At 25.4% G+C, this 25,478-nt stretch overlaps 3 protein-coding genes and 1 long non-coding RNA gene across 11 annotated transcripts; 2 read left to right on the plus strand and 2 right to left on the minus strand.

Annotated features, from left to right (window-relative positions):
- Positions 1-2,634: 2,634 nt before the first annotated feature.
- Positions 2,635-9,674, minus strand: LOC126902543 (probable pyruvate dehydrogenase E1 component subunit alpha, mitochondrial). 2 transcript variants are annotated; one of them, XM_050679932.1, is made up of 7 exons: positions 9,429-9,674; positions 8,305-8,367; positions 8,036-8,206; positions 7,742-7,960; positions 4,958-5,206; positions 4,628-4,876; positions 2,635-4,560 (listed from the first exon to the last, which is right to left on the minus strand). In XM_050679932.1, the coding sequence occupies exons 1-7, from the start codon at positions 9,468-9,470 to the stop codon at positions 4,375-4,377; spliced, it is 1,179 nt and encodes a 392-aa protein (XP_050535889.1). In that variant the 5' UTR covers positions 9,471-9,674; the 3' UTR covers positions 2,635-4,374. The 2 variants fall into 2 exon arrangements, with proteins under 2 accessions (XP_050535889.1, XP_050535895.1); XM_050679938.1 differs by lacking the exon at positions 9,429-9,674 and adding an exon at positions 8,923-9,208.
- Positions 9,675-9,782: 108 nt separating this feature from the next.
- LOC126902671 (uncharacterized) lies at positions 9,783-16,229 on the plus strand. Of its 4 annotated transcripts, none has more exons than XM_050680206.1 (7): positions 9,803-9,900; positions 10,545-10,709; positions 14,106-14,225; positions 14,723-15,010; positions 15,068-15,185; positions 15,255-15,384; positions 15,697-16,229. In XM_050680206.1, the coding sequence occupies exons 4-7, from the start codon at positions 14,752-14,754 to the stop codon at positions 16,033-16,035; spliced, it is 846 nt and encodes a 281-aa protein (XP_050536163.1). In that variant the 5' UTR covers positions 9,803-9,900; positions 10,545-10,709; positions 14,106-14,225; positions 14,723-14,751; the 3' UTR covers positions 16,036-16,229. The 4 variants fall into 4 exon arrangements, with proteins under 4 accessions (XP_050536152.1, XP_050536163.1, XP_050536130.1 ...); XM_050680173.1 differs by having other exon boundaries at positions 9,804-9,900; positions 14,685-15,010; XM_050680195.1 differs by lacking the exon at positions 10,545-10,709 and having other exon boundaries at positions 9,783-9,900; positions 14,685-15,010.
- LOC126902830 (uncharacterized) lies at positions 15,690-18,203 on the minus strand. Of its 2 annotated transcripts, none has more exons than XR_007703350.1 (3): positions 18,079-18,203; positions 16,428-16,472; positions 15,690-16,024 (listed from the first exon to the last, which is right to left on the minus strand). It is a non-coding gene; the product is annotated as an uncharacterized LOC126902830 (long non-coding RNA). The 2 variants fall into 2 exon arrangements; XR_007703351.1 differs by lacking the exon at positions 18,079-18,203 and adding an exon at positions 17,848-17,985.
- Positions 17,952-23,594, plus strand: LOC126902786 (profilin-like). Of its 3 annotated transcripts, none has more exons than XM_050680410.1 (2): positions 17,952-18,019; positions 22,134-23,594. In XM_050680410.1, the coding sequence occupies exon 2, from the start codon at positions 22,245-22,247 to the stop codon at positions 22,626-22,628; it is 384 nt and encodes a 127-aa protein (XP_050536367.1). In that variant the 5' UTR covers positions 17,952-18,019; positions 22,134-22,244; the 3' UTR covers positions 22,629-23,594. The 3 variants fall into 3 exon arrangements, with proteins under 3 accessions (XP_050536367.1, XP_050536352.1, XP_050536359.1); XM_050680395.1 differs by lacking the exon at positions 17,952-18,019 and adding an exon at positions 18,342-18,633; XM_050680402.1 differs by lacking the exon at positions 17,952-18,019 and adding an exon at positions 20,420-20,532.
- The last annotated feature ends 1,884 nt before the right edge of the window (positions 23,595-25,478 follow it).

A 25,478-nucleotide genomic window follows, 5' to 3' on the forward strand; every position in this document is an offset into this window, starting at 1 on the left:
ATAAGTCGTAAATGACACATGATGTTACACAAATCAACTTTCATTTCTTAGCATGTCTATAGGGGTTTTTTACTATAAATAATATTATTTTTGAATGGAACAGTTAAAATATTGGCAACCAATAATTAAAAACTAAAATTAATATAAGCTAAACCTACTCGTTATTCATATTAAGTATTTTAATTTAAAAAAAATAATACATTTCTGATAAGGCGTTTAAATTAGTTATGCAAAGAATGAATATTTGTCGTATGGCAAACCCATATGACAAAATTTTTAATCTTATTTAATTAAAATGTTTAACCTACAAACGACAAAGGAAGATCGTCTGTTTGGTCATTTATATTCGTCATTTCGGAGTTGATTTTCATCTTAAAGAGAAAAAGTTTTCAAAATAACATCTCTTCCTAGGTGTTCGCAAAAGAATAATAATAAACAAATTTCGCCGTTATGAAATATGCTGTCGTTAACATTCCACAAACAAGTAACAAGGAAATTTACAGTACACATTGATAATTATTTATAATATAAACCAACACTACTGTGTAATAATATTGACATCAATGAATAACTTATAAACAACAGCTTAAAAAAATAATATTCAAAAATTCATTTTTTAAAAATAATTTCCAAGAATTGCATTTTATGATAGTTAGATAACGAATAATGTTTAAAATTGCTGATATACAATTTATCATAATTTCATAGGATTATTAGGATTATTGCATATAACATAATTTACCAGCGTGGATACATTTATAATTAAGCAGAATGGATAGTTAAACATAAATAGATAAATAACTTAGATAAACAAATATATAATTATAATTTAATAAATATCTGAGTGGCATGGGGAGATGATGTTATGCCTTCTTGAGGTATTCCCTGTGAGTAGAGTGTACTCTTAGTATAATTTTCATAGTCACAATACTGTGAACATTATGAAGTTAACATTATTTAACACACGAAACGAAATACCATCAAACGGACAGACGAACGTCATAAGACCTCCTCCTTTAATAAGTTAACGATTTACTGCGAAATATATTGATGTCCAAACAGTTTTATTTGATTTTTAACCATTACCTACACAATACATAAACAAATATATATATATATATATATATATATTTATGATTCACGTAAAGGAATATATATATCAGTTAACTTAACAATTGTATTCTCATTATTTAGTCACCATTCTTAAATTCAAAGAAAATAAGTTGTTTGGTCCAATAATTCAAATGATTTTTAACTTAAATTAAACTTAGTAAGCGCAAATATTACGTTACTCTAAATATAGAGAAAATTATATAGATTATAAAATGTTTCTTCTATGAACAATTATTTAAAAAAATAAGCATTACAACAGTCATGTAATATACTTCTTCACTTAGTAATACATTTTAAAGTTAATAATGACAACAAATAATTATGACCCTTAAGTACTATTATAAATTTCATAGCGTTAATCATCGAGTTAATAACATCAATAATTTTTTAGGGATAACGTTTAAAACATTTTCTTTTTCATTTTTGATCGTATTTTAATATTAAGATAAAATGTTCTCATAATAATAAAGATAATTAATTTGTGTTTCTTTATATAAAATCAATAATACAATAAATAGAGAAATTTGAACAATTTTAATGTAAGTCTTACTTATTCCATTGTAACTTGGATAATATTAAACGTATTCGTAAATACTTTTTCTTCTGGGTCGAAGTACTCTCAAGTTTTTGATAGGATAATAAATTATTTATTGTCATTTATGTATGATTTACCCTTCTTCCGTGATCCTTTTGAATAAACATACTTGAATATTTCACAATACAAACATGTCTAATTGGCAATTTAGACTGTGGTCAATGATCATGACTCATATGCAAGTTTTGAGTTCAATGAAATTAAAAACGATTATACGTGCGCGTTATTATACATCTAAACTTACAGTCATAAGTAAAAATTTAAGTGAAGGGCAACAAACACTCATTAGACCCGTTCTTAAAAATGACAAAAATCGTATTATTTCATTATTTTTTAGCTTAAAAAACGCTGGATATTTATTTATACCCGTATGTGTTTAACTTTTATTTGATTATTATTGTCGTTTACGTCATAAGTATTTAATTAATTCAAATGAAGACCATTGATTACTACTGGGGGTCATGAAAGGGTTTAATTCCCTACAGACAAATTAGTCAAAAATAAATAAAAAAAATATGTTTATTGTTACATTAAAATATTTTTTAGAATAGGGAAAATATATTTAGCCTTTTCAAAATGTTCAATATAGTTGCGCTTGTTGTTATTCCTACGAAATTTTTTTCACGAATTAATATTTATTTACAGATTAATTTAAGAAGACTCTTTTACAGTTAAAAATTATCTTCTCTTCCAAAACAAATTTCATCAAACTTCCTTGAACACATTTACTTTGAAGAATTCCAGTGATTTTAATCACAGTTAGATTTCATTCAATCTGTATTAATTTTATCTAAGTTTCCACGATCTTGATAGTATCGTTTTTTTTAATACAAAATTAAGGAAAACTTTAAAAAAATCCGTAAATGCAATACTTTTTGCAAATAATTTACTTCACATTATGATGGTATAAATTATTAAGAAAAATATACAAACAATAAAAAAAAATTTAATTCTTAATTCTTATACATTCAAAAAAATATCATATTGATATATTAAAAAGAAATACACATTGCTTTCACGTAGAAAAGTGAATTTAGACATCAACAATATTTTACATTTGCACTATAATTGATTTTGTATTTGTAATTAAATTTCTGCTAAAATATTAATAATTTTAAGAATTTTTTTTAGCTTTACAATAAATTATAATCCATTGAAATAGTTAATTGTTGCCTGGAGGTAACAATAAATAAATATTAATTTGGTTTTCATAATATCCGATCTGGTGTATTTGTAAAATAAAGATTTAAAGAAAAAAATAACAACTAAAAAACAAATTCTGAATACTCTATGCTTAATTAACACGACTGGTGGTCGACGATTACATCAATATCATATAATTATACAGAATAAAGCTGATATATTAATATAAGAAATGTAAGCAAAATATTGGTTCCCTAATATATTTTTAGTCCGGTACTTTCAAAATGTCCGTCGCTCGTACCCTTTAAGGCCACTGACACTGACCGGAATCGTTATAAGTAATATCTGATCGATTATCGTATAAAAGTAGTAAAAATTACATTGAAGTCGTGATTTATTTAAAGTTTAGGAACAGATAAAAAAAAATGTTTGAAACTTATAAAAATTAAATTGTTTGTATATACAAAAGCAATAACATCGACTGATAAAAACAACATATTGCTAAAAAGAGTACATCTTATATAAAAATTTATTCAAATTTTTATGTTGTCCTAGGGCATTTGCCACTCCCTCCCTCAAAACACAGTCCTGTCACTACTTCTATAGAAAAAAATGAATGCTACTAATCGAATAGTATTGAAAAAACAAATTTAAAAATAAAATTTTTTATACTACCACTTAATATTTTTTTAACGCTTTAATGGTTCATTAAGGCCTATAGCAATCTCCTCGACTGAGGAGGTTTTTTTTCACTATACATAGTATATATATATATTTACTTCGAGATAGAAGATTAAACCGTCACCGGATAGAAGAATAGCCTGAATCATGAATTGATTTCTCTTCTATTAAAAAGAGCAACTAATGACTAAGCCTCAAACCCATTATTGTGCGCATCAGGCACTTCCATATAATTAACTATACCGCCCCTCTTATTACGTCATTACCTAGTAATAACAAATAAAATAATTTTAATAATATAAGTTTATGACACCTTAAATTAATTAGATCTTATCATATTTATTATTTTTGAGCTACTTCTATGAATTAGGTTTTCAATATATAAAACTAGAGTTTCTTATAAAAATTTATATTATCATTTCGTTCTTAATACGATAATCATTAAAATTGAAAAGATCCATTAAATATTGTCATGAACAAGGATCATAAAATATCACTAATAAAATTCAACCAAAATCTTTATTTTTTATTTAAAAATAAAGACTTTTATTCCTAAAAACCAAATACTCTTTAAATTGACTTGATATTTAAAATCAACTATCCTAAGTATAGGCTAAAATCATTTATACGGATATCACTTAAAAAACCACATAAAATAAATATGGAACAAATCAAAATTTTATATCACTAAACCATAAGGTCAAAAATATAAACTAAACAATTTGAACTAAATTTTAGCTAGGCCCCTCAAAGAAGGACTTGCGTGGACCAAACTGCGAGGATCAAATATCTTACTGGATGTAAAACACGTTTTTAATAAACCCCAGTTGTTTTCGTTGAATTTAAAGATTCTTTGCAGCTCCGACACTCATGTGCTTAACAGTTTTCCATGGTAATACTCCTCGTTGTTCTATTTCCAATGGATTCGCATATACATCAGCTCCTAATTCGTCAAGAGATATTTCTGGGTCTTCCTTTGCTTTTAATACTACAGAATCTATTTCTGTTTTTATTTTGTTATCGAATTGCTGATTAAGATAAAATAATCAAATTTCAATAATTACAATAGTCAAGACATAATGGTACTTTTCTTACTTTAAGATCCTCAGCTGAAACTAAGTTAGTCGATAGAATTTTTTCTTTAAACGACATGATCGGATCTCTAGTCATCCTAACAGCTTGAATTTCGTCTCTTGTTCTATAAGATGTTCCCGGATCTGACATCGAGTGTCCCGAGTATCGATAAGTGACTGTTTCTAAAATGATGGGGCCATTTCCTTGAGTACAGTGGTCAATGGCAAACTTGGATGCTTCTCTAACTGCTAAAACATCCATGCCATCAACCTAAAAATATGTAAAAATACAACATTTTGTTAATATTTTTAAGAAAACGCAAAATTGCTTAAGTTTGATATTGATCTTTACCCAGATACCCGGTATGTAATCGCCTCTGGTGTAATAAGACGTGTTTGATGCTGAACGTTCCGAACTTGTTCCCATAGCGTATCCATTATTTTCGCACACAAACACGCAAGGTAAGTTCCATAACTTGGCCATATTATATGCTTCAAATACTTGACCTTGATTAGAAGCTCCGTCGCCATAAAGAGCAAAACACACTCCCCCGGTCCCTAAATACTTTGCTGCAAATGCCACACCTGCACCTAAAGGTACCTACAAAAATTTATTACTTTATAGTAATATTTTAATTTTAATAAAAGTCAATAGCTACAAAATAAAGATAATTTTTTTTATATTTAAAAAAAACATGAATATGACTGGGTGTGGCGAAGTGTTAAAGACAAATATATAGTATTCGGTTTATCATAAATCACTCGATTATTCACAAAATAAATAAAATATCGAAAAAAATCGTTTTCTTTTTATTACATATATTTTTTCATTTATCAGGTAATAATTACCTTCTAGAAAATATGGGCAATTTAATGGAAATAATTAACTCGAGTTAAGTTAAATTAAGTATGAAAAATGACGATAAATTAACAGTTAAAAGTTATAAAATTATAAATTTAAGTAGCTAAGTTGAAATTTTTTTTAACTTGACTAGTTTAAAAAAAATTGATTTCATTTGAAATTTATTTTTCGGCTAAAATTTCTCAATATAATTTTTTATTGATCGGTGACGCAAGGAAAAACTAAGAATCGATTTTCAACTTTTAAAACTGATCAGCAAGAAAATACGAATGATGACAAACATTTTTGTACATTTTGGTATTGGTTGCATTGTTGTATCTTTAAAACTATTAATTAAAAAAAAAAATCAGTTAAAAATCACTTACATTATTGAAAAATTACAGAAAATTATATTTATTGTTATATATATATATATAATATTTAGGATACGGGAAAATTCGATTTTTTTTTTAATTAAACACGCACGTAGCGTATAAAGACATACATTTTTTTATGATACATAAAATTAGTTTAACTGTTATTTTCACTAATAAACTGAAAAAATCTAAATTATTTCAACGGAAAATTAAATTAGTCAAGTTAAAGAGTTTATTAGAAAAATAATTAACTAGCTAATGCCCACCATTGCTTTTTAGAATCATCCTTTATAGGGATGTCAATTTTATTATTTTTAATGGCAATATATATATTTAACTAGCTTATAAAAATAAAATTCTATTCTAGAAAATAACTGGTCAATAACAACTTTCGGACCAGTATTATTGACATATTTACACACAGAGAAGAGTACGGACGGGAAATGTTTAGTTATAAAAATAGCAATAATTGCAGTGGCAGCTCGTAGCTTGGATGATCGCACCCCCTACTAAAATCAATTGTAAATATAGTTTGCGATCTTTTGACCTATTGTTAATAAAAATCGGTCCAGTGAGAACTGAAACAAAAATAAATAAACACATAGTAAAATTAATTCGTTTTCGGCTTCGCATCAAAGCTAAAAATGGATTTATGAATCAATAAAAATATTTTAAATGCAGTGGCGGCTCGTGGCTTGGACGACGGGACCATCGCACCCCTACTAAAATTAATTAAAATAAGAAAATCAATTGTACATTCTGAATTCTACATTTTTATTAAAAATGAAAATTTTTAAATAATAAAATAGTTATAATACATTTGTGGCGTGGCAACATTAGAGTTGTTTCCCTCAGTATATGTGAGTACTACATGTATACACACGAGCAGTGTTTGGACGACCGGCAGCGTCGTTCATCGGTAAAATATTAGGATACTACTATTTTGGGTAATTTATTTTTAGAATTAACTGCTTATCGTTATCGGTTGTTATAATAGTATAATCGCTAATATTATTATTTTCATTTCTATTTTCTACTGCAACCTTTAAAATAATAATAATGTGTTGTTGTTTTATTATATTATATTTAATTTGACAATTTTTTATGCCTACAACTAGTGGTATTATATTTAAAAACGCACCCCTACCACCAACATCCACGAGCCACCACTGAGTAACTTACAGTTTATATTTGAAAGTTAATAGCTTTAGCTAATTAACTATCAACTCCAATTGTTTGTGCTTATGTTTTATTCACATTAATCTCCCCCTTTTACGAATGAAATAATAAAAAAAACATTTAAATGTTAGTTATAGATTATTTCAGGAGGAAATTTTGCAGCTTTTAATGTTATTACAATAAGTAATTAAAAGGAAGGGCGATGCTTTTTCCAAAAAAATATGTTCTTCTCATTAAACACTTGAAAATATTAAATTCAACGTATTATCTAAAAATGAATGAATACGTTTCTGGGAGAGCCTACATGCGTTGAATTTTGCTAAATATAATATAATATTTGATTAATAACAATTTGTTATTATCTATTATCACAAAAAGTGATTTTAATTTTCAATTTTTTTCAATTGATATTAATCTTATCATTCATTATTACATTGCTTGATAAATTATTAGCATAATTCAGTTAATGGAGGGCCAATTAGGAGAATTTCGGCAGCCAGAGTCAGATTCATAGATTTTTTTATGCTTTAGGCATATGTACAATGTGCTGTAATTAAAAATATACATTTTACAAGATTATAGAAATAGTTACTTTAATATTTGTTTGTGTAATAATTGTTTAAATATTATAATTATGCTTAGAACATATACAGTCTACAGACCACACGGATTACATAGACTCCATACAATCTGTGTACTCGATAAAAATGGATTAAATATATTTTCATATTGAACTCACTTGAGCTCCGACAATGCCATTGCCTCCATAAAAGTTTCTACCATACATATGCATTGATCCACCTTTACCTCGAACAACTCCACTTTTACGACCCGTCAGTTCGGCTAATACTTCAAGAGGCGTTGCGCCCATTAAATATGTCCAACCATGTACACGATATGCTGATATCAATGAATCTTGTTCTCTAAATGCTGCTTTCATACCAACTGCGCAGGCTTCCTATAAATGGCAAGTTCAATTAGTTCACATAGCACGATGAACAAGTTTTACGAGACATTAAAAACTATAGCTCACTTGTCCCGAATACAAGTGACAAAAACCTCGGATGATTTTTTCCTTGTATAAATTACCAGATGCTGTTTCAATACGCCTGATATATTGCATTTGCTTATAATAAGTTATGGCATCGTCTCGATTAACGGTTACTGAACAACTAGGTCCCGATTCCAATTTGTGTAGTTTATACTGTGGTAAATTAATAAACAATTATTTTTTTGTAAACTTTTTTTAATATGTTGTGAGAGATACTTTAAATGCATAACATTAACAAGCATTTCACTAACTTTAGTATTGAATGTAGCTTCACTTGTAAGACTTCTGCATGATTGCCACGACGTTGCCAGTTTCTGAAATACAATTAACCAGAAATATTTTATCTATCAGTCACAATAATAAAACTGTGAAAGTAAAAAATTACACGAGAAAAACATGTTCCAATGTAAATCACTTTCTTTGTGTTAAGTTTTAAAATAGGGAGGCTTGTGAAGTATAAAATTGTCAACCAAGACCAAATAATTACCTAATATGAGTTTATTCTGAAGAATTTTTTATTCATTGCCCTAGTTAAAGTATACTTTAAATGGTATACCATTTTTAATATAACATAAAAAATGATTTATCAATTACTGTCTAGCTAATAGCTGAATAATATAATATAATATGAAAGGCTTTAACTGGTTATCCAGTTACAAAAATTTAACACATGCTGAGAACATATTTTGACACATCATTGGACCTTTTTTAGAATTTTTTATCAAAATATTACTCATTAAGTATTACAAATTACAATTATGAAATAAGTCGTAAGTTAAGAATTTTAACATAATGGCAACTCTTCAAAAAAAAAAAAAAATTGTTTCATTCTTTTAACAAAATGTTACTTTCCTTAATTTAAGAATTACCTCGTTAATGTGATGATTACCATACTGTCATTGTCTCCCATAGCACCTCCTTAAATAAGACACCGGACTAGATATTTAATTTGACTAATTTATTAGTCATTTATCGAGAACAGTTTAGTCAAGTTAAATTTTTATTAAGTTTCCTACGAAGTGTTATTATTTTACAATTTAAAAAAGTACAAATACTACTCTACACATTGTTATGAGATATAAAGAACAGGATATCGATCGTGACCTTTAATAAATATTATCAGGTATATTTAATTACTATTGAATTTATGTCATAGTGTAGCCACGCTAGTTACAAAAGAAATGTTGCTTGTAACACACAACGTTTGGCAATAAGCCTACAGTACTAAAATAAACTTCTACTCTATGTTGTTTCTATATGAAGTAATAGCCACAAGATCTTAAAAAAAATAATAAAACATAAAAGTTAAGAATAAAACCTTGAAAAAATCTTATTGTATAAATTATAATTTATAAAATCTGCTCTAGTAGTTTACCTCAATAGTAGTTTTTAACAAGGCCATTGTAAAGTTATTCATCGGAGAAAATGTTGTAAATAATTCCACAAAGCAAATTTAAAACAAACACTTGTTTAAAAAAAGTTAAGCCAAAAATTTAAAGGAAAAGAAAACTTTTTGGATAAGCAACGGGCATCTCCTAAATGTTTCGTTTGAAGAGTCGTGGCTCTACTAACTAAAAGAAAACAACGTGTACTTTTGTTCCCGAGCTTTAAGTCGGCTACTATTATATTGTATTGATGAACCAATCGTTAAGGTAGGTCATAATTTTATTCAGTCTGTTGACGGCAGATAGCGCAAAATACTTTCTCCGAGTAAAAAACACTTCCTAGTAACTTCTATTAGTAATTAAACTGAAAGAATTTCTACATCTTTCTTATTCTTCAAGTGTGCATTTAATTTAATGCAATGTCCACATTGTACAATACATAGAAATATATGATTTATAATGGTAAATATTACAAATTAAATATGTTATTCACTTATTTTGATAGTAAACATTTTTACGATAAAAATCTACGTTATTATAATTCTGTTGTATATTTTTAAATAAACATATTTTAATTTATATATATATAAACATTTTTTTATTTTTTAACAATAATGAATTTTTGTCGAGCTACTTTATACGAAATTTTAATTTTCTGTTACATTCCATATACTCTAAATTCATATCAACTATCGATTTTTAAATGAAAACTCTAATTTTTTATATATCAATTGAAAAAAAAATTTTGCTTAAAAAATTATTTTATAAATATTCGATTTTCAAAGTTTTACAGCTGTTGAAATTTTAGAGACGATCTGAAAAAAGCGTACCTATTTTAAAAGATGGCAACAATTATCATTTCACATATGGATAATCACTACCGATTTATAGAAATACTTTATACTGTTTGCTTTAGCATATTATAAACCGGCAACATTTGTCAATTTACGACCCAATATAAATGCCGTTTCAAAAAGACGGCATATTTTTAAAATAAAACTTTTTTTCTGATTGTATTGTTATTTTTCTAGGGATTTTTGCTGAATTTCGACTTTTTTTATTAAAATCCAAAAAATACTATATCTAGGATTATTTTATTTTTATAGAGTTTATGGAGTCATATTAAATACGCATAAATGAGTCACGCCGTATACATTATCGGCAATTAAATTTTTCTCAAGAATGAACACAGCGAAACGATATGCTGGACGCAATTTTTTGCTGATAGATAGCGTAAATTTTGAGCGATCCTATTGGTTGAACTATACGCGGTATTTAAAATGTTTAAATAATTATTAAATAAATGTATTACAATGTTAAACAGTGATTGTTGTACACGTAAATTACATTTTATGAAAATATTAATGAATTTTTAATTTTTTAATTATTTTTCAGTTGAAATTTCATTAAAATTCTTGATTTTAATACTTAAAATCTTCAATATGGCTCTAACATAAAATGTCGTACACAACACTTAACAAAATTGTTAGCCTTTAAAAATATTTTACAAATTATTTTAAACAGACGGTAGTAACGATCAAATTATTTTGTTATTAGGGGTTGAAAAACTTTAATAATAAAAATCATCATGAGAGCTGTATCCCCATACTCCACCAGAGATCTTTTATTTATACTGATATAACTATATCAAGATATTATGATGAACTATTAAGTGTACATAAATGTTTTTTTCTTATTAAGTTTGTTTCAAATATTTAATTTGTTTTAAAATAGTACCCCGTTTAATACATATAAATAATAACTAATTCTTAAGTTTGATATGCTTAATTATAAATCAATTTACATAATACCTTAGATAAGCTTAAATCAAAGACGTTAATTGACGTATTACTTCTTATAAAAATCTAATTAAATGACTAATAGATTTATGAATTTCTCAAGTGTTATTAAATGTAATTAGCATTTGAATCAATATACAGAATGATTCACTTATTATGAAATACTAAATTAATAAAAAATAAAAATAATATTAAGTATTTTTTTTTTATATAATTTCTTTTAGTTCAAAATTTCTTTCAATTNAAGTATTTTTTTTTTATATAATTTCTTTTAGTTCAACATTTCTTTCAATTTTTCAATCATAATATTTTTTATGTTTATCCCCTATAAGGTTGTCAACTTAAATTTCTCAAATGAGAACATCCCTAATGAACTAACTTATTTAATAGATAATAATCTAATTAAGGAAATGATTGATCAAAAACAACTTTTGGATCAATACTTTGCACGTTATTTTAATTCCGATACAAAACTTTATTTATTTAAATATTATTAAATAAATGAAGGGTATAGAGGAAAAACGGTCATTATCCATATTTGTAAAAATAAAGTTACAAATTCCTATCCTTTTAACAATGAAACAAAAATTAGAAAATGAAAAGTTTTTCATCGAATGGTTTTCATTACTTGATACTACTGTTAATGGGAATCAAATCAAACCATAAGATCAAAATAAAAAATTGATTTTTTTTGTACCATTTAAATTTATAAGAAATTAATTTTATCAGAATATTAAACTATTAGATTTTATGATTAATATTATTTTTTAAATATAATCAAAGAGAAAAAATATATAACTGTAGGTAAATGTATATATAACTTTAATAACCGTTACATCTTATATACTTAGATTACGTCGATTACGTTTCTATTCCAATGTAGTTACTCTTTTGCCTAAAAGAGTTTAAGACCTAATGTGATTTCTACTTTATATATAACACTTCGACTGGGTATTCGTGAGATGGCCACCGCCTCTTCGTTGCCTCAGTGTATTATTACAGGTATTTACTAGTTGGGTCATTTATAATATCTCTATAAGAGGAACCTTAATTATTACTTTTTATATCTACTTGTCTTTATTGTTCTAAACTCTCGGACTCTACTACCCCGACACAACCTCGTTACTCACCAATTGACCAAATCCCCAAACATACATAAACTTGGTCAAAATACATAATATATACAGGGTGGCACACCACTCACTGACAACTTAAATAACTTTTGATCCAGTTAATATTTTTAGTTGATTTTTTTTTTAAATAATAGTTATACGTTAGGTCTATAGCTATATCTCAATAATTAATTTTTTTACATTTTATTAAAAATATTAATTATTTTTAAATTTTAAATAAAATGTAAAAAAAAAATCTAAGATAGCTATTTTGTAGAGTAGAATTTAAGAAAAATTTTAGTAAAAAAATATCTTATTAAAATTCAACAGTAAATATTCTGTAGCGTTTTGAAGTTTGTGAAAATTTGAATTTTCAAGTATTATTTTACGGTATTAAACATTGAAATACGTATTGAGAAAAGGACAGAAGAAAACGCTATCTTTTCAATATACTTTTGAATGAGAGTGATAAGTAATAATTGCCTTATCTAATTTCTTATCATGGTATTAATGCCAAGTTTGTAATGTATACACATTATCATCATATGTATACACAGTAATCATGAAAAGATAGCGTTTTCTTCTGTCCTTTTCTCAATACGTATTTCAATGTTTAATACCGTAAAATAGTACATGAAAATTCAAATTTTCACAAACTTCAAAACGCTACAGAATATTTACTACTGAATATTAATAAGATATTTTTTTACTAAAATTTTTCTTAAATTCTACTCTACAAAATAGCTATCTTAGATTTTTTTTTTACATTTTATTTAAAATTTAAAAATAATTAATATTTTTAATAAAATGTAAAAAAATTAATTATTGAGATATAGCTATAGACCTAACGTATAACTATTATTTAAAAAAAAAATCAACTAAAAATATTAACTGGATCAAAAGTTATTTAAGTTGTCAGTGAGTGGTGGGCCACCCTGTATATACTCCTATTTATATCTTAATTTTTGTATTATTACACTATTTTCTCCCATCTTATCCACGATTGATGCTACATTTATGCTTTCTCTTATATGTTCATTTCTTATCCTATCTTCTCTAGTCACTCCACTCATCGATCTAAGCATTCTCATCTCTGCTCTACTTTCTTATCAATCGCCCAACACTCTGAACCATACATCATAGCTGGCCTCACTACAGTCTTGTGGAATTTACCTTTCAGCCTCATTGAAATTCTTGTATGGCAAAAGACGCCAAACGCTTCTCTCCACTTCAACCACCCGCACTTAATCCTGTGTCTTACATCATCGTCAATACCACCACTCTTTTGCACAACTGACCCTAAATACTTAAAACTTTCCACTTCTCCAATCACATCCTCGCCTATTATCACTGATCTCCTAATTTCACAACCCGTATTCTCCTTTGTCAAACTCATACTCCTATTTATTCTTAAACCGTTTTTTTCAACACCTCCACACCTCTAGCCTTTGATTAATTTCCTCCCTATTTTCTCTTATTAACACTATATGTCAACAAACAACATAAAAATAATGGCTCCATTGTTGACTTACCAGGCATAAATCCAAACTGGTTTTTAGATACCGATGTCTCATTTCTTATTCTCTTATCTATTATCTTTTCCCAAATTTTCATACTATAACTCATAAGCTTTTAATAATAACTGATTCTTATTTTAATTTGCGAAAGCGGATCTCAATCGTACATTTATAATGGCGGCTATTATCTAAATATTAACAAGCTTGTCAGTTAATATTAAATATTTAATATTTTTCAGGAGGGTATGTAGCACTATCACTCCAGGTATAAATTAACAAAAAGCGGTTACCAATAATCCAATTGATGTGGCCTATGTGTTTTAATTTATGTTGGAGTATATACGGAGTGATCATTTTAGGTAACTCATTGAACACTAATTTTCTCAAAATCTGTTAAAAATGTTTGTAAAGAAAATAATTATTTTGTTCAAAAAAATGTTATATACGACTTATTTACTGTCATATTCATTTTATATCAATATATGTGAATAATTAAGCAGACAGATGCGATTTTGTTAAAATTTTTTGAAGTATTATTTAAATAAATTAATATTATTTTTAAAATGAAATAAAAATATAACAAGGTTAACTAACCTTACAATAGACGCTATCTTTTTGTACGATTAAAGAAAGTCTTTCAAACAAAATTTTTAATAAAAGGATAACAAACTTAGTTATCACTTTATTGTAAAATTATTTTATCAAAATAGAACACTTAGACATAGCGTTGTAATCAAAGATCTTTGGTTTTAATATACAGATAAACATGATATGTATGATAACAATTTAAAAAAAATTATTTTTATTTTAAACTATAGAGTAATTGAGTGACGTGTTTATTAATTTTTTAAAAAAGTTATCTAAATCCTGGATAATTTTCAAGCTATGGAAAGTAGTTCTTCTGAATCGAGAAAATCTAGTAATTTAAAAATGACTAATAAACAAATAAGAGAAGATTACTTTGATCAGTTACGGTCATGGTTAACAACTGTACACAATTATCAAATATGTTACAATCATTTACAGCAAGAATCATTAAAAACATTTCAAAAACAAAATAATTCTAACTCTTTAAAACGTGATAGCATACCTACACCAACTTGTACTGAACAGGAAGCCACTATCGATCCTAATAAATTTCAAGGTAATTTAAAATGTTTAAATTAAAAGTTTATGAGATTTAATTAATGAATTTAATTAGGTTATAAATGTAAAATCCCACCATTGTGGAAGCGTTTTACTGCAGAGTTCATAGATTTCATTTTATTAAGTCTTTTAAAATTTATTGTCGCCTATTTTGCAGTTGATTCTTTGGAAATGTAAGTTACAATACAATTATTTTACAATAAACTATTTTACCAAAAATACTTATCAACATTTTTTTTTAGAGATTTTACCAAGTATAATAGTATAATAATGCAAGATGATTTTAATGTTGATTATAATACAGCAGTTGAAATGACATCCGAGTTGTTTTTCCTAGAAGTAACTCATCGATTAGTTGTATGTTTTTATGAGGTAATGTTGTAATGTATTACATCTATAAAACAAATTTGGTGAATTATTACTTTTATAAGAATTCTTTTAATTATTCAAAAGAATAGTCCTAAGAATATAAATTGTTTGGTAATTTTTTTTTCAAAAAAAAGTTTTATTTTATAATATAATAATTATGCTTATCATTTTAGATCCATACTTTATACTAAAAATTGAAAAGGATATTGGTGTACATTTTTTAAAATGATATAATATTTTTGATTTAATAATATTTTTTATTATTTGGTTTTATGACTTTCATTTTTCATACTAATTTGCACTTTAACTTTTCAGGTGTATTGGTTACAAGGAGGAAGTACTTACCATGGAGGTGCTACAATAGGAAAAATGTTATTAGATCTATCAGTTGTACGTGCTGAAAAAATATGTCATATAAGAGGTCAACCACAAGATAATATTGCTCTTACACCTGGTGGTGATTTAGGTTGGAAGAGATCTGTGTTGCGTTCTTTAACTAAAAATTTGTTTTTTGCATTTTTATTTCCTTTGCCATTTGTTACCGCTGCAGCTAATCAAAATAGATGTGCATATGATGTTTTGTGTGGATCAATGGTTGTAGAATCTGTTCAGCCACTTTGCTGTGAACGCTCAGAACTTATACCTATAACATAATTCATAAAATATAATGACACTTTTTATTATTTAAAAATAGAATTGGTTTATTGTACATAAAAATGTAATATAATGTTAAGTAATTAATAGTTCTATTATTCTATTAAAAATGTATATGTCACATATTGTTTTGTAATAATAATAGCAAAACACAAATATCATCATTTTTAAAAATAAATGTATAATTTGTATAATTTAAACTTATTTTATATTATAGTTAAATAATTAATTAATTATGAAATTTGTATTGCATTAATTAATTACCATCTGTAATTTACATAAATGGCCTCTCTATATTTATTTAAAAAGAATCTCATATATTTTTTCAAAGTCAATTAAAATTTGAGTACTATAAAAAATAAATGTTTAAAAAAATTAAATTAATAACAAACCTTTTCTTGTCTTTGGATAAAGTATTGTAAGTGGCTCAGTGGCCCCTACAACAGAAAATTAGTACAAATTTAATTGATGATTAAAGAAAGGAAAATTTATTTTCACTGAAAAACAAATATGAAGAACTTGCAAAATCATTTCTCACAACGCCCTGAGGTTGCTATTGTTTGCCCTGTTACAACCTAATTGAAAATTGGCTTTTTATGGTGTTTTCGTATTGGAGTATACATACGCCACTTTTGCAACATTGATATTTATGAAATAATAAATTAAAGCTTTTCAAACTATAATTTTCTAGAATTTTACTCAGGATCATAGGCATGTCAACAGGTCATGCCTGTAGAGCTCGAGTACTACCTGCGGACCTTTGTAAATACATCTCTGATTTAACTTGTATATAAAATAAAACAATTAGGGAGGGAGCTAAATGTAATACTCTCTCCTTAAAAAAATTTTTATATGACAATAAAATATATTGTCGTATAATAAAAACAGTAATAAAATTTTTTCATAAATTATATTATATTAAATATAATATAATTTTTAGTTTGTTAAAGAAAAAGATCGAAGTCATTCCCAGGAATAACCATGAGGTAATCCATGACCTCCTTAAACTTCCTAAGAAAAAAGTTTACATACGCCTAAACTTAGGATTTTGTCCTGAAGTGAGTCAATTTATAAAAATTTTTATTATTATTATTTATGTATTATAAAAACAAATACATTGTACACTCGCTATACAAATATTTTCCCGTAAAGGAAATCTATATCTTCCTCCTGAAGAAATTGCATAATAATAATGATTAAATTGTTTGAGGAAATAGCACTTAAGATACTTTTTATGTTAGAGAAATCTACAATTTATTTTAAACTTCGACATAATTGATGTTTTTTGAAACTCCGTTTTCAGTAACACAAAAATTTTGAATGAAAATTTTAGAAACCTGTTAAAAAAATGTCATTTTACCATGAGAATTACTGTTAAGGTCAACCTTTACTGTAATCTAAAAATGTTTACAACTTTTTATTAAATTAAGTACTACATTTAATTGTTAATGGTAACTTGAGAATCAAATAATTTTTAATAAAGCATTCATTCGTCTTTATGATTGTTAAACGATATCTACACAAAATTGTTTAGTGACTTTTATGGTTATAGTAGACGCATTATTTTGCATATTTTATTAAGTTTGAAATGTTGATATTGCCAATAAAATAACCCCCCAGCACAATAATGACAAGGTATAGTTAGTTACCCTATTTGGAATTTAAAAGATGACATTTTTTTTACAAATTATAGCGATGATAGGTTTAGCTAGATACAATTTGGGATAATTTTATGAGAGTAAAATTGATTTAAAAGATGTTGAAAAAAATTTGAGGTAGACAAAAAAAAACATACATGGTAAAAATGAATACCTTCTCAGCTTCACACCGAAGCTAAAATAAGACGACATAAAAACAGGGATTCTTAAATTTTGATCATATTGTATTGGCGAAAATCATGCCATTGTTAATTTGAGCGAAGGGATACAGAACAGCAGAAAATATTCTTCCGGCAGTATCTTATTCAATTAGCACAAGTCTCTCGGTTAGTATATTATCATAGGAAACTAATATATATTTTAAATATAATTAACATATAATCACTAATGTTTGATGTTAATGATATCAGTATTATTTTCTGCTAATATATTTTCGATTAACGTATTTTCGGCTAAAATACTATAGTTCGATAGTGATATTTTCAGCTGTTCTAGCGCTCACGATTTGAGCTCCACGATTTTGTACACTAAACTTGTCGTTACTAACATCTACCCAGTCTAGGCCACAAAACGCGCACGCGCACAGTTCATTTTTATTGCCACTTGCCATTATTGGGCAATTGTTACTTGATATTCCCGTCGCGTTTCATTAGTATTTTTCCTTCATAACTTCAATTCCCATTAGTTTTCTTCAAATTGGCTATCGAAATCTCGGTGGAACGCTTTTTTGCCGCCTTTCTTCTCTACAACAACGAACAACTAATTACCTCGACGTGTATTCATGTGCTAAGTTTTGTTGTAATATTTTTAATTATTTTTTCATTCATTACCGATAAAGTACAGTACTGGCACCAGTCACACCACCCCAGAACGTTACATTATCACGTCTTGGTAAACGCTAGTCATTTGTGTATCAACATCATTCTTAAACGCTCAGCTGGTAAATAGATCATTTTTTTTTCACGTTTTTGAATTGTAATTACAAATAAAAATATCACCTTTATAAAATGTCTTAGTATTCTACCCCCTCTTTCCGTTTAGCATTTATACATTTTGTTTGCTTGTGTTTATTTTGCATGATCATGTCTATATTTAGGTCAATAGGTACTCTATTAGACCTTTATTACCAAATTAGGTAATGTCCTTATTTGTTTTTTCCTCCATTAATTATTTACATAGTTAATTTATAATTAAATTGGAAAAAATTTGCTCCTTAATTCGAAGTAATGGTTTTAAAGTTTTTTATTTGATACAGTTTAATTAATATTTTATTTAAGATATTAGTAAATTACTTATGTATGTATTAACATTAATTCATTTACTTTATTATCAAAATTGTTTTTTTTTATAATTTTAGATTAATATTTTTTCTTATATTGAAATTAGATCAATTTTTGTATAATTATTAAGTATTATATTCTTTTTTACAACCAAAATTTTATAAGAACTTTATGTATTATGTATTATGTACTTATTTATTCCTAAGAAATTTCAATATCCTATATTTTAAATTTGTAATCATTAAGTCTGAACTACCTAATTGACTGATTTGTATTCTAATATTCTGATTATTTCCAGTTAAATAGGTATAATTATGCATATGAAATTAAATTTGTCTTGTTTCTCCTAATATTCTTTTCAACTTGTATTAAAATAAATTTATATTTGCAATATTTACATTGTATGAATTCAGGGGTGGATAAGTGGTTTGAGGGACCCATTTATAAAAAAAATTGTATTACAGCCACTGGGAAATCCCGGTTTCTTAGTAGTTCTATCCTACGCCTGTTTGATATTAAATCAAATTACTTATAGATACTATATATTTTTGTAATTGATATGTTTCATTTAAAAAAGTTAATAGTTTTCTGGCACATTAAATAAGATTTTCTCTTGTGTTCTAAAAATGTATTGTAATTGGCCCCTTTATAGTGTTTCTTATAAAAAATGATTTAATTAAGTTAAATTTGTAATATTTATTTATAAGGCATAATTTATTTTCCAATTGATTTAATTTATTGATGATTAGTGATGTTTAACAGAATATATAGTTATAAAATCAAAATTGCGATTTTTTTTTATCATTTTTCATTTAACATAATTGAAATGATTGTTCTAAAAGAAATGTTAATTTAGATGATGTCAACATTTTATGCTTCAAATATTCTTTTAGGGTTAGTGAATGTTTCTGAGTTAAATAACCTTGTAAATTCTACATGATATGACTACTCATTCTATAAATTGGCAAAGAAATTACCTTTTGTTAAAAATACTTGGTAATTTATTTATTTTTAGTACTTCTTTGTTAAATGTACTCGTTCTAAAAAACAAATTTATAATATAATTTATTTATAGTAAACTTTTATTTTAAAACATATCATTAAAATACATATTTTGTTATTGCATAAGAATTAATTTTCAATTTTATTTTACTTATATCTAGCTAAAATTTTATTTTCCATTTAGTTAGTTATAAATATTTTAACAAATAATAACTTTATCTGTTAAGATATAGTTAGGACAAACTTTACTAAGGAAAAACAATCATATTTTGTATAATATAGAACTTAATTTTTTATTTATTTTAAATATTTTTTTTTATTTTCAAGTTTTAGAGAAATGGTACCAATGAAGTATTAAAGTGTTTATTTAATGTTAAAGTTTTTTTAAACTATGACCTCATCTCTGATGTCATATCCCCTCTTACATATTTATTATTAACATCTGTTTTCAAGAATTATTCCCTTGGCCTTAACTAAAGTATTATTAGTTAATCTTAATTTATTACTAAAGAAACAATAATTTGTAATAAAACATTTTTTGTAGTTTAATATTTAAAGTAAGTATATTTCTTTATGTTATCTAATTAAATTAACTATTTAATTGATTACTTAAAATTTTTTATTTTTTATGACTTAGTTCTATCAGTTACAGTGTATTGACTAAATAAATAATTTTTGATGACATATCATTAATGATCTGACTAAAATTAGCTGCCTTGCAAAAATATATATTTTGTTATAATTGTTTACTTCGTTGATAGTTATAAATAATATGTGAATAATTTTAATATTAGGTCATATAAATTTCTAATTTTTAAAATGAATTATTAATTTTAAAGTTAATTGTGTAAAAATTGGTATTGTTTAAAACTAATTATTTAAATTAATTCTAAAAAAATTTTAAAGAATGTTAAGTCTATTATAAATTTTAAAATTGCAATACAAATTATGTGATATATATTTTATAGAAGTATTTTAGATTTAATAAAATTATTGCTGAAAAAGTAATTATCTTTATATAGTCTCTTTATATTTGTTAAATGAATGAAAAAATAATTTAACAAATTAGTAAATATAATTACTACTTGTTTACTTTTTAATTTATTAAAATTATGATTTAATTCAATGTTTAAAACATTTATAAATTTTTTTTTAGTAGTATCCTATGTTTTAAAGTAAAAAATTAAATGTCCTAATACTTCTCTTCCTTTTAAAATACTATCATAAACTTAAGTTTTTTAATAGCTTTAAAATAAATAATGACATAACTAAGAAAGTGACGGGTCAATAATAATTTTTTAAAAAGTTTTTAAAAGTTATTAATACTTTATTGTAATTGGCTGAAGGTGGAACGTGGGTCCATTTATTTTTATCTTTAAGCATTTATACTATGGCAAAAGAGTGCAGTTCATTAATGACTAGAGATAAAAATAAACGGACTTCAAATTACCTTTAATGGGTTATTTGTAAAGAAAAAATTAATCAACCATTTTATGCATTAATCATTTTTTTAAGAAATGTGCTAAAAAGTTGTGTTTTTTTAAATTATAAAATAAAATTCAAATTAAAAAGTACAATATTTTAGTAGATCCACTATATGTATATTTTTTTAAGAACTAAATTTTTAAAACATTATTAAATACGCCATTTAATAATTAGAAAATTATCATTATTATTTCCTGCGTACAAATTCTTGAAATCAATGGCAAATGTTTAGAAGAAAAATATTTCTTAATTTATTGTGTTTTTTAAAACATTTATAAATGATGTAAATTTTTCCAAATAAATTTTAGACAATGTAACAACATAGCCCTTGGATATCTATTTATCTTATGTGAGAAATCTTAATTTTTCTAAAGATATTTTATTATAATTATTATCTTTTTTGTTTTATATAAAATATTACATTATTTTATGTTTGGATAATATACAAATCTGACATTTATATTGTCTTAGAACAGTATTTATTTTTACTAATAAATTAAACTGTTAGAGCATAAGTCGGCATAATGTAGGGTTTTGAGAGGCTATTTTTTTTTACAATATTTTATTATATACAACATACTTTCAACATATTAAAGATTCAATATTTTATCAATAAGTGTACCTATTTTATTTAAAATACTTTTAATAAGAATAATTATTTTTTATTTTTCAGGTGTTTTTGAATGAAAGTTTTTTCTGTGTAGTAAAACACAGCTAGTTATAAAGTAATTTGATGCTACAAAGTATACTTGTTTAAATTTTTTACTTCAAAAGATATACAAAAATGTCTTCGTGGCAAGATTATGTTGACAAACATTTAATAGCTTCCAGATGTGTTACTAAGGCTGCTATCTCTGGTCATGATGGTACTGTTTGGGCAAAATCTGAAGGATTTGATGTCAATAAAGAAGAACTTAGTCGACTGATTGCTGGTTTCGAAAACCAGGGTGTTTTAGCTGCTTCTGGTGTAACGTTAGCTGGCAGTAGATATATTTATTTATCTGGTACTGATAAAGTTATTAGGGCAAAGTTGGGTAAAGTAGGTGCTCATTGTGTAAAAACTCAACAAGCTGTAGTTGTTTCACTTTATGAAGATCCAATTCAACCACAACAAGCTGCATCAGTTGTTGAAAAGCTTGGTGACCATTTGGTTGCTCATGGATATTAGTGGACATGCTAAAATTATGTTGCATAATTCATAATGTTTCATAATGTATTTTGAAAAATAATATCTTAAATTTCAAAATTCAAAAGTTATGAAAAATAACTTTAAAAAATGATATGGCATTTATTTCATTATATTATAATCAAATCTTCATTAAATCTGATAAAATAACGTTCTTGATTTTTGGGTCAAAAACTAGCATATATATTATATTATATTTTTTTTTATTTTTTATTTATTTTTTTATCAATTTTAATTATTTCATAATCTCTTAATGTGTTTGATTTACTATTAAGATATTTGTAAAGTTGCATGGGAACTGTAGATTTTGTTTAAATTATTAAATAAGTTTTAATTGATTCTCAGTCTTAAAATTTCTTATATCTATATAAAAAAAGTATACAAAAATTATAATGTTTACTGAAATGCATAATTACTGTTGTATTGTTTTATTACATTATTTCAAAAATTGTCAACGACCATTAGGTTATATGTCAACAATCAATAGTTAAATTTATGTTATCTTTGTCTAATTGTTTTTATTTTAACTAATAACTTTATTTTTCTTTATTATGTATAAATATTTCTATTAGATACTTTTCTTTATACTTGTTATGATTTGCACAATATTATACTGTTCTATCTAGAAACTTAATATAGATGTTATTTGTTTAAACCCATGACTTAAAATGAAGATTAATTGTACCTAACATTTTAAAATATTTTGTAATATGTATGTTTGATATTGAATTGGCTGTGTGGTGTCTTTAATTTTATGTTAATTTATTATTTTTAAATGTCTACAAGCAATATTAAATGTATAGCTTTTTATACCAATTTACGTTCCCGTGGCAACCAAGTAAAATATTTATAATTGTAATAATAACAAATTGCATTGTATAATGTCAAATATATTTTTATTATTATTTATTATCATCCAATAAACAAAAATTTATAGAACATTTTAAATGTACACAGTTTTTATTATTTTTATCAATTGTAATCTTTACATTTTCATGATAACTCTTTCATATAAATGATCTGGTATTTAAAAACTTCATTCATTATAATTAAATTAAAAAAGTTATCCTGGAAATATTTGATGAACTTTGTACTAAGGGGTTGTAAACTTTATAATTTACCTTCAAATTTTATGAAAGTACACTGAGAGTAAGAGGATGCATTGCTGTAACTTCATTTTTGTATAACTAGTGATATATTAGATAACTGTGTCTATAATTGTTCAGGTTGATTATTTTTTTTTATTTATAATTTACTCTCTTATGAGTTATGTGATCCATTTTTTTTTTTATGAGAAATTTCTTATTTTAAAAATATCAATATTATGTGTTTGGAATAATTTATAATCAAATTAAGTATGTATTTTCTTTTAAACTTGGGTAATGATTATTTGTATTATATGATTGGTGGATATTATAGATGTACCTTTTGTTTTAGTGACTGTTGGGAGGGCTCAGTTTGATGCATTTATGTACTTTAAAAAGCAGAGAATTCGTGACAATGTAGTAACTACATTTATATCAAAATCCTAGTGTATTATTTTATGGTCTGGATTCCGTATGTTCACAATTCATATCCAAGCATGCTATTCAGGTACTAATATATGTTATGAATAGAATAACAGGATGGACACGCATTCGTCGAAATATATTGAATAATACTGTACTTCTTATGTACTAAGAATGAATTGTTCATTAATTCCGGGTAGTCGTAGGACAAATAACTTAAGACCTAGTGCATGTAAATAGATGTGTTCAGAGAACTAAAGTGTATTTTATTATTTGAATATCATTGATTGTTTTTCGAGTATCTATGGTATAGGTTCTTCAGTGTTCCTACATGTCCATATTTTTGTTAGATCACCGCTACTTCTTGGAAGTACACAAATAGATCAAAAGAAAACGTTTTGTTGAATAAGTCTATTATTATTATCACTAGGCCTTTGTTGTAAATTATTTATCAACCATGAAGTTTATATTTTATATGGAACACTTGGTTTAGAAGCCACGAGGCTCGACATAAAGATAGAGGTGGTCTTAAATTTTTTTTTGAATTGTTTATACACCGACATATAACTTAAGGTTACGTGTTTATGTCTGTTATGTCTTATAAATTGAGTTTAGCTTACAATCTTGATAAATAACACTGTTACTCATTGACAAATAATTTTTTTTTAACTGAAAATTTGTCGTCAGATATGCTATGTTCGGTATTGATTTGTAAGTTTTGTTTATTGAAGAAAGGCTATGGCATTATTAAGTAAAATTTATTAACGGTATTACAGTGTGTTTATATGTGCATATAATGCTATTTATTGTTTTTCAAATAAATTAAATAATATTAATGCAATATTTTTATTTGATAACATGAAGATGTTAAAGTGGTTTTGTTTTAAACATTTTATAAAAAAATTTTCACATTGAAAAATGTAGAAATCAAATAATTAGATTGAAACCTTATGAAAAATATTAATTAGTTGCTCACCTAATTTTATGTAAATTTAATTAAAAAAACGTCAATAATTACTGCAACCTTCCATATAAAAGCATTAGAAACATTTATTTTAATTGATGAGATATTTAAAATTACCCACAAGTGAATAATTCTTGTTATATTTTACGTGGTATTTTTTAATCCATAAAAATATTATTTCTTTTTTAACCATTGAATAATTTTATGGTTCGTCAGAATATACAGTAAACTCCCGATTATCCGTGGAATAGGGTGGCAGGACATCCACGGATAAACGAATTCCGCGGATAATCCGCAAAATTAAATTTTACAATAAAAACTAAGTTGAAATTGAATTTATTTAAATTTATTCACAATATA

The sequence above is a fragment of the Daktulosphaira vitifoliae genome, unplaced genomic scaffold (assembly GCF_025091365.1).
Source record: "Daktulosphaira vitifoliae isolate Bord-2020 unplaced genomic scaffold, ASM2509136v1 Scaffold_1, whole genome shotgun sequence".
Taxonomy (NCBI): Eukaryota; Metazoa; Arthropoda; class Insecta; order Hemiptera; family Phylloxeridae; genus Daktulosphaira; species Daktulosphaira vitifoliae.

Excerpts from the sequence above, each read along its gene's own strand:
- LOC126902786 (XM_050680410.1), top strand. The coding sequence starts at position 22,245 with ATGTCTTCGTGGCAAGATTATGTTGACAAACATTTAATAGCTTCCAGA.
- LOC126902671 (XM_050680195.1), top strand. The coding sequence starts at position 14,752 with ATGGAAAGTAGTTCTTCTGAATCGAGAAAATCTAGTAATTTAAAAATG. Across the intron at positions 15,011-15,067 it reads CGATCCTAATAAATTTCAAG|GTTATAAATGTAAAATCCCA; the intron begins GTAATTTAAAAT and ends GAATTTAATTAG. Across the intron at positions 15,186-15,254 it reads GCAGTTGATTCTTTGGAAAT|AGATTTTACCAAGTATAATA; the intron begins GTAAGTTACAAT and ends ATTTTTTTTTAG.
- LOC126902543 (XM_050679932.1), bottom strand. The coding sequence starts at position 9,470 with ATGAATAACTTTACAATGGCCTTGTTAAAAACTACTATTGAG. Across the intron at positions 8,368-9,428 it reads TGTTAAAAACTACTATTGAG|AAACTGGCAACGTCGTGGCA; the intron begins GTAAACTACTAG and ends ATTGTATTTCAG. Across the intron at positions 4,877-4,957 it reads ATTACATACCGGGTATCTGG|GTTGATGGCATGGATGTTTT; the intron begins GTAAAGATCAAT and ends ACATATTTTTAG.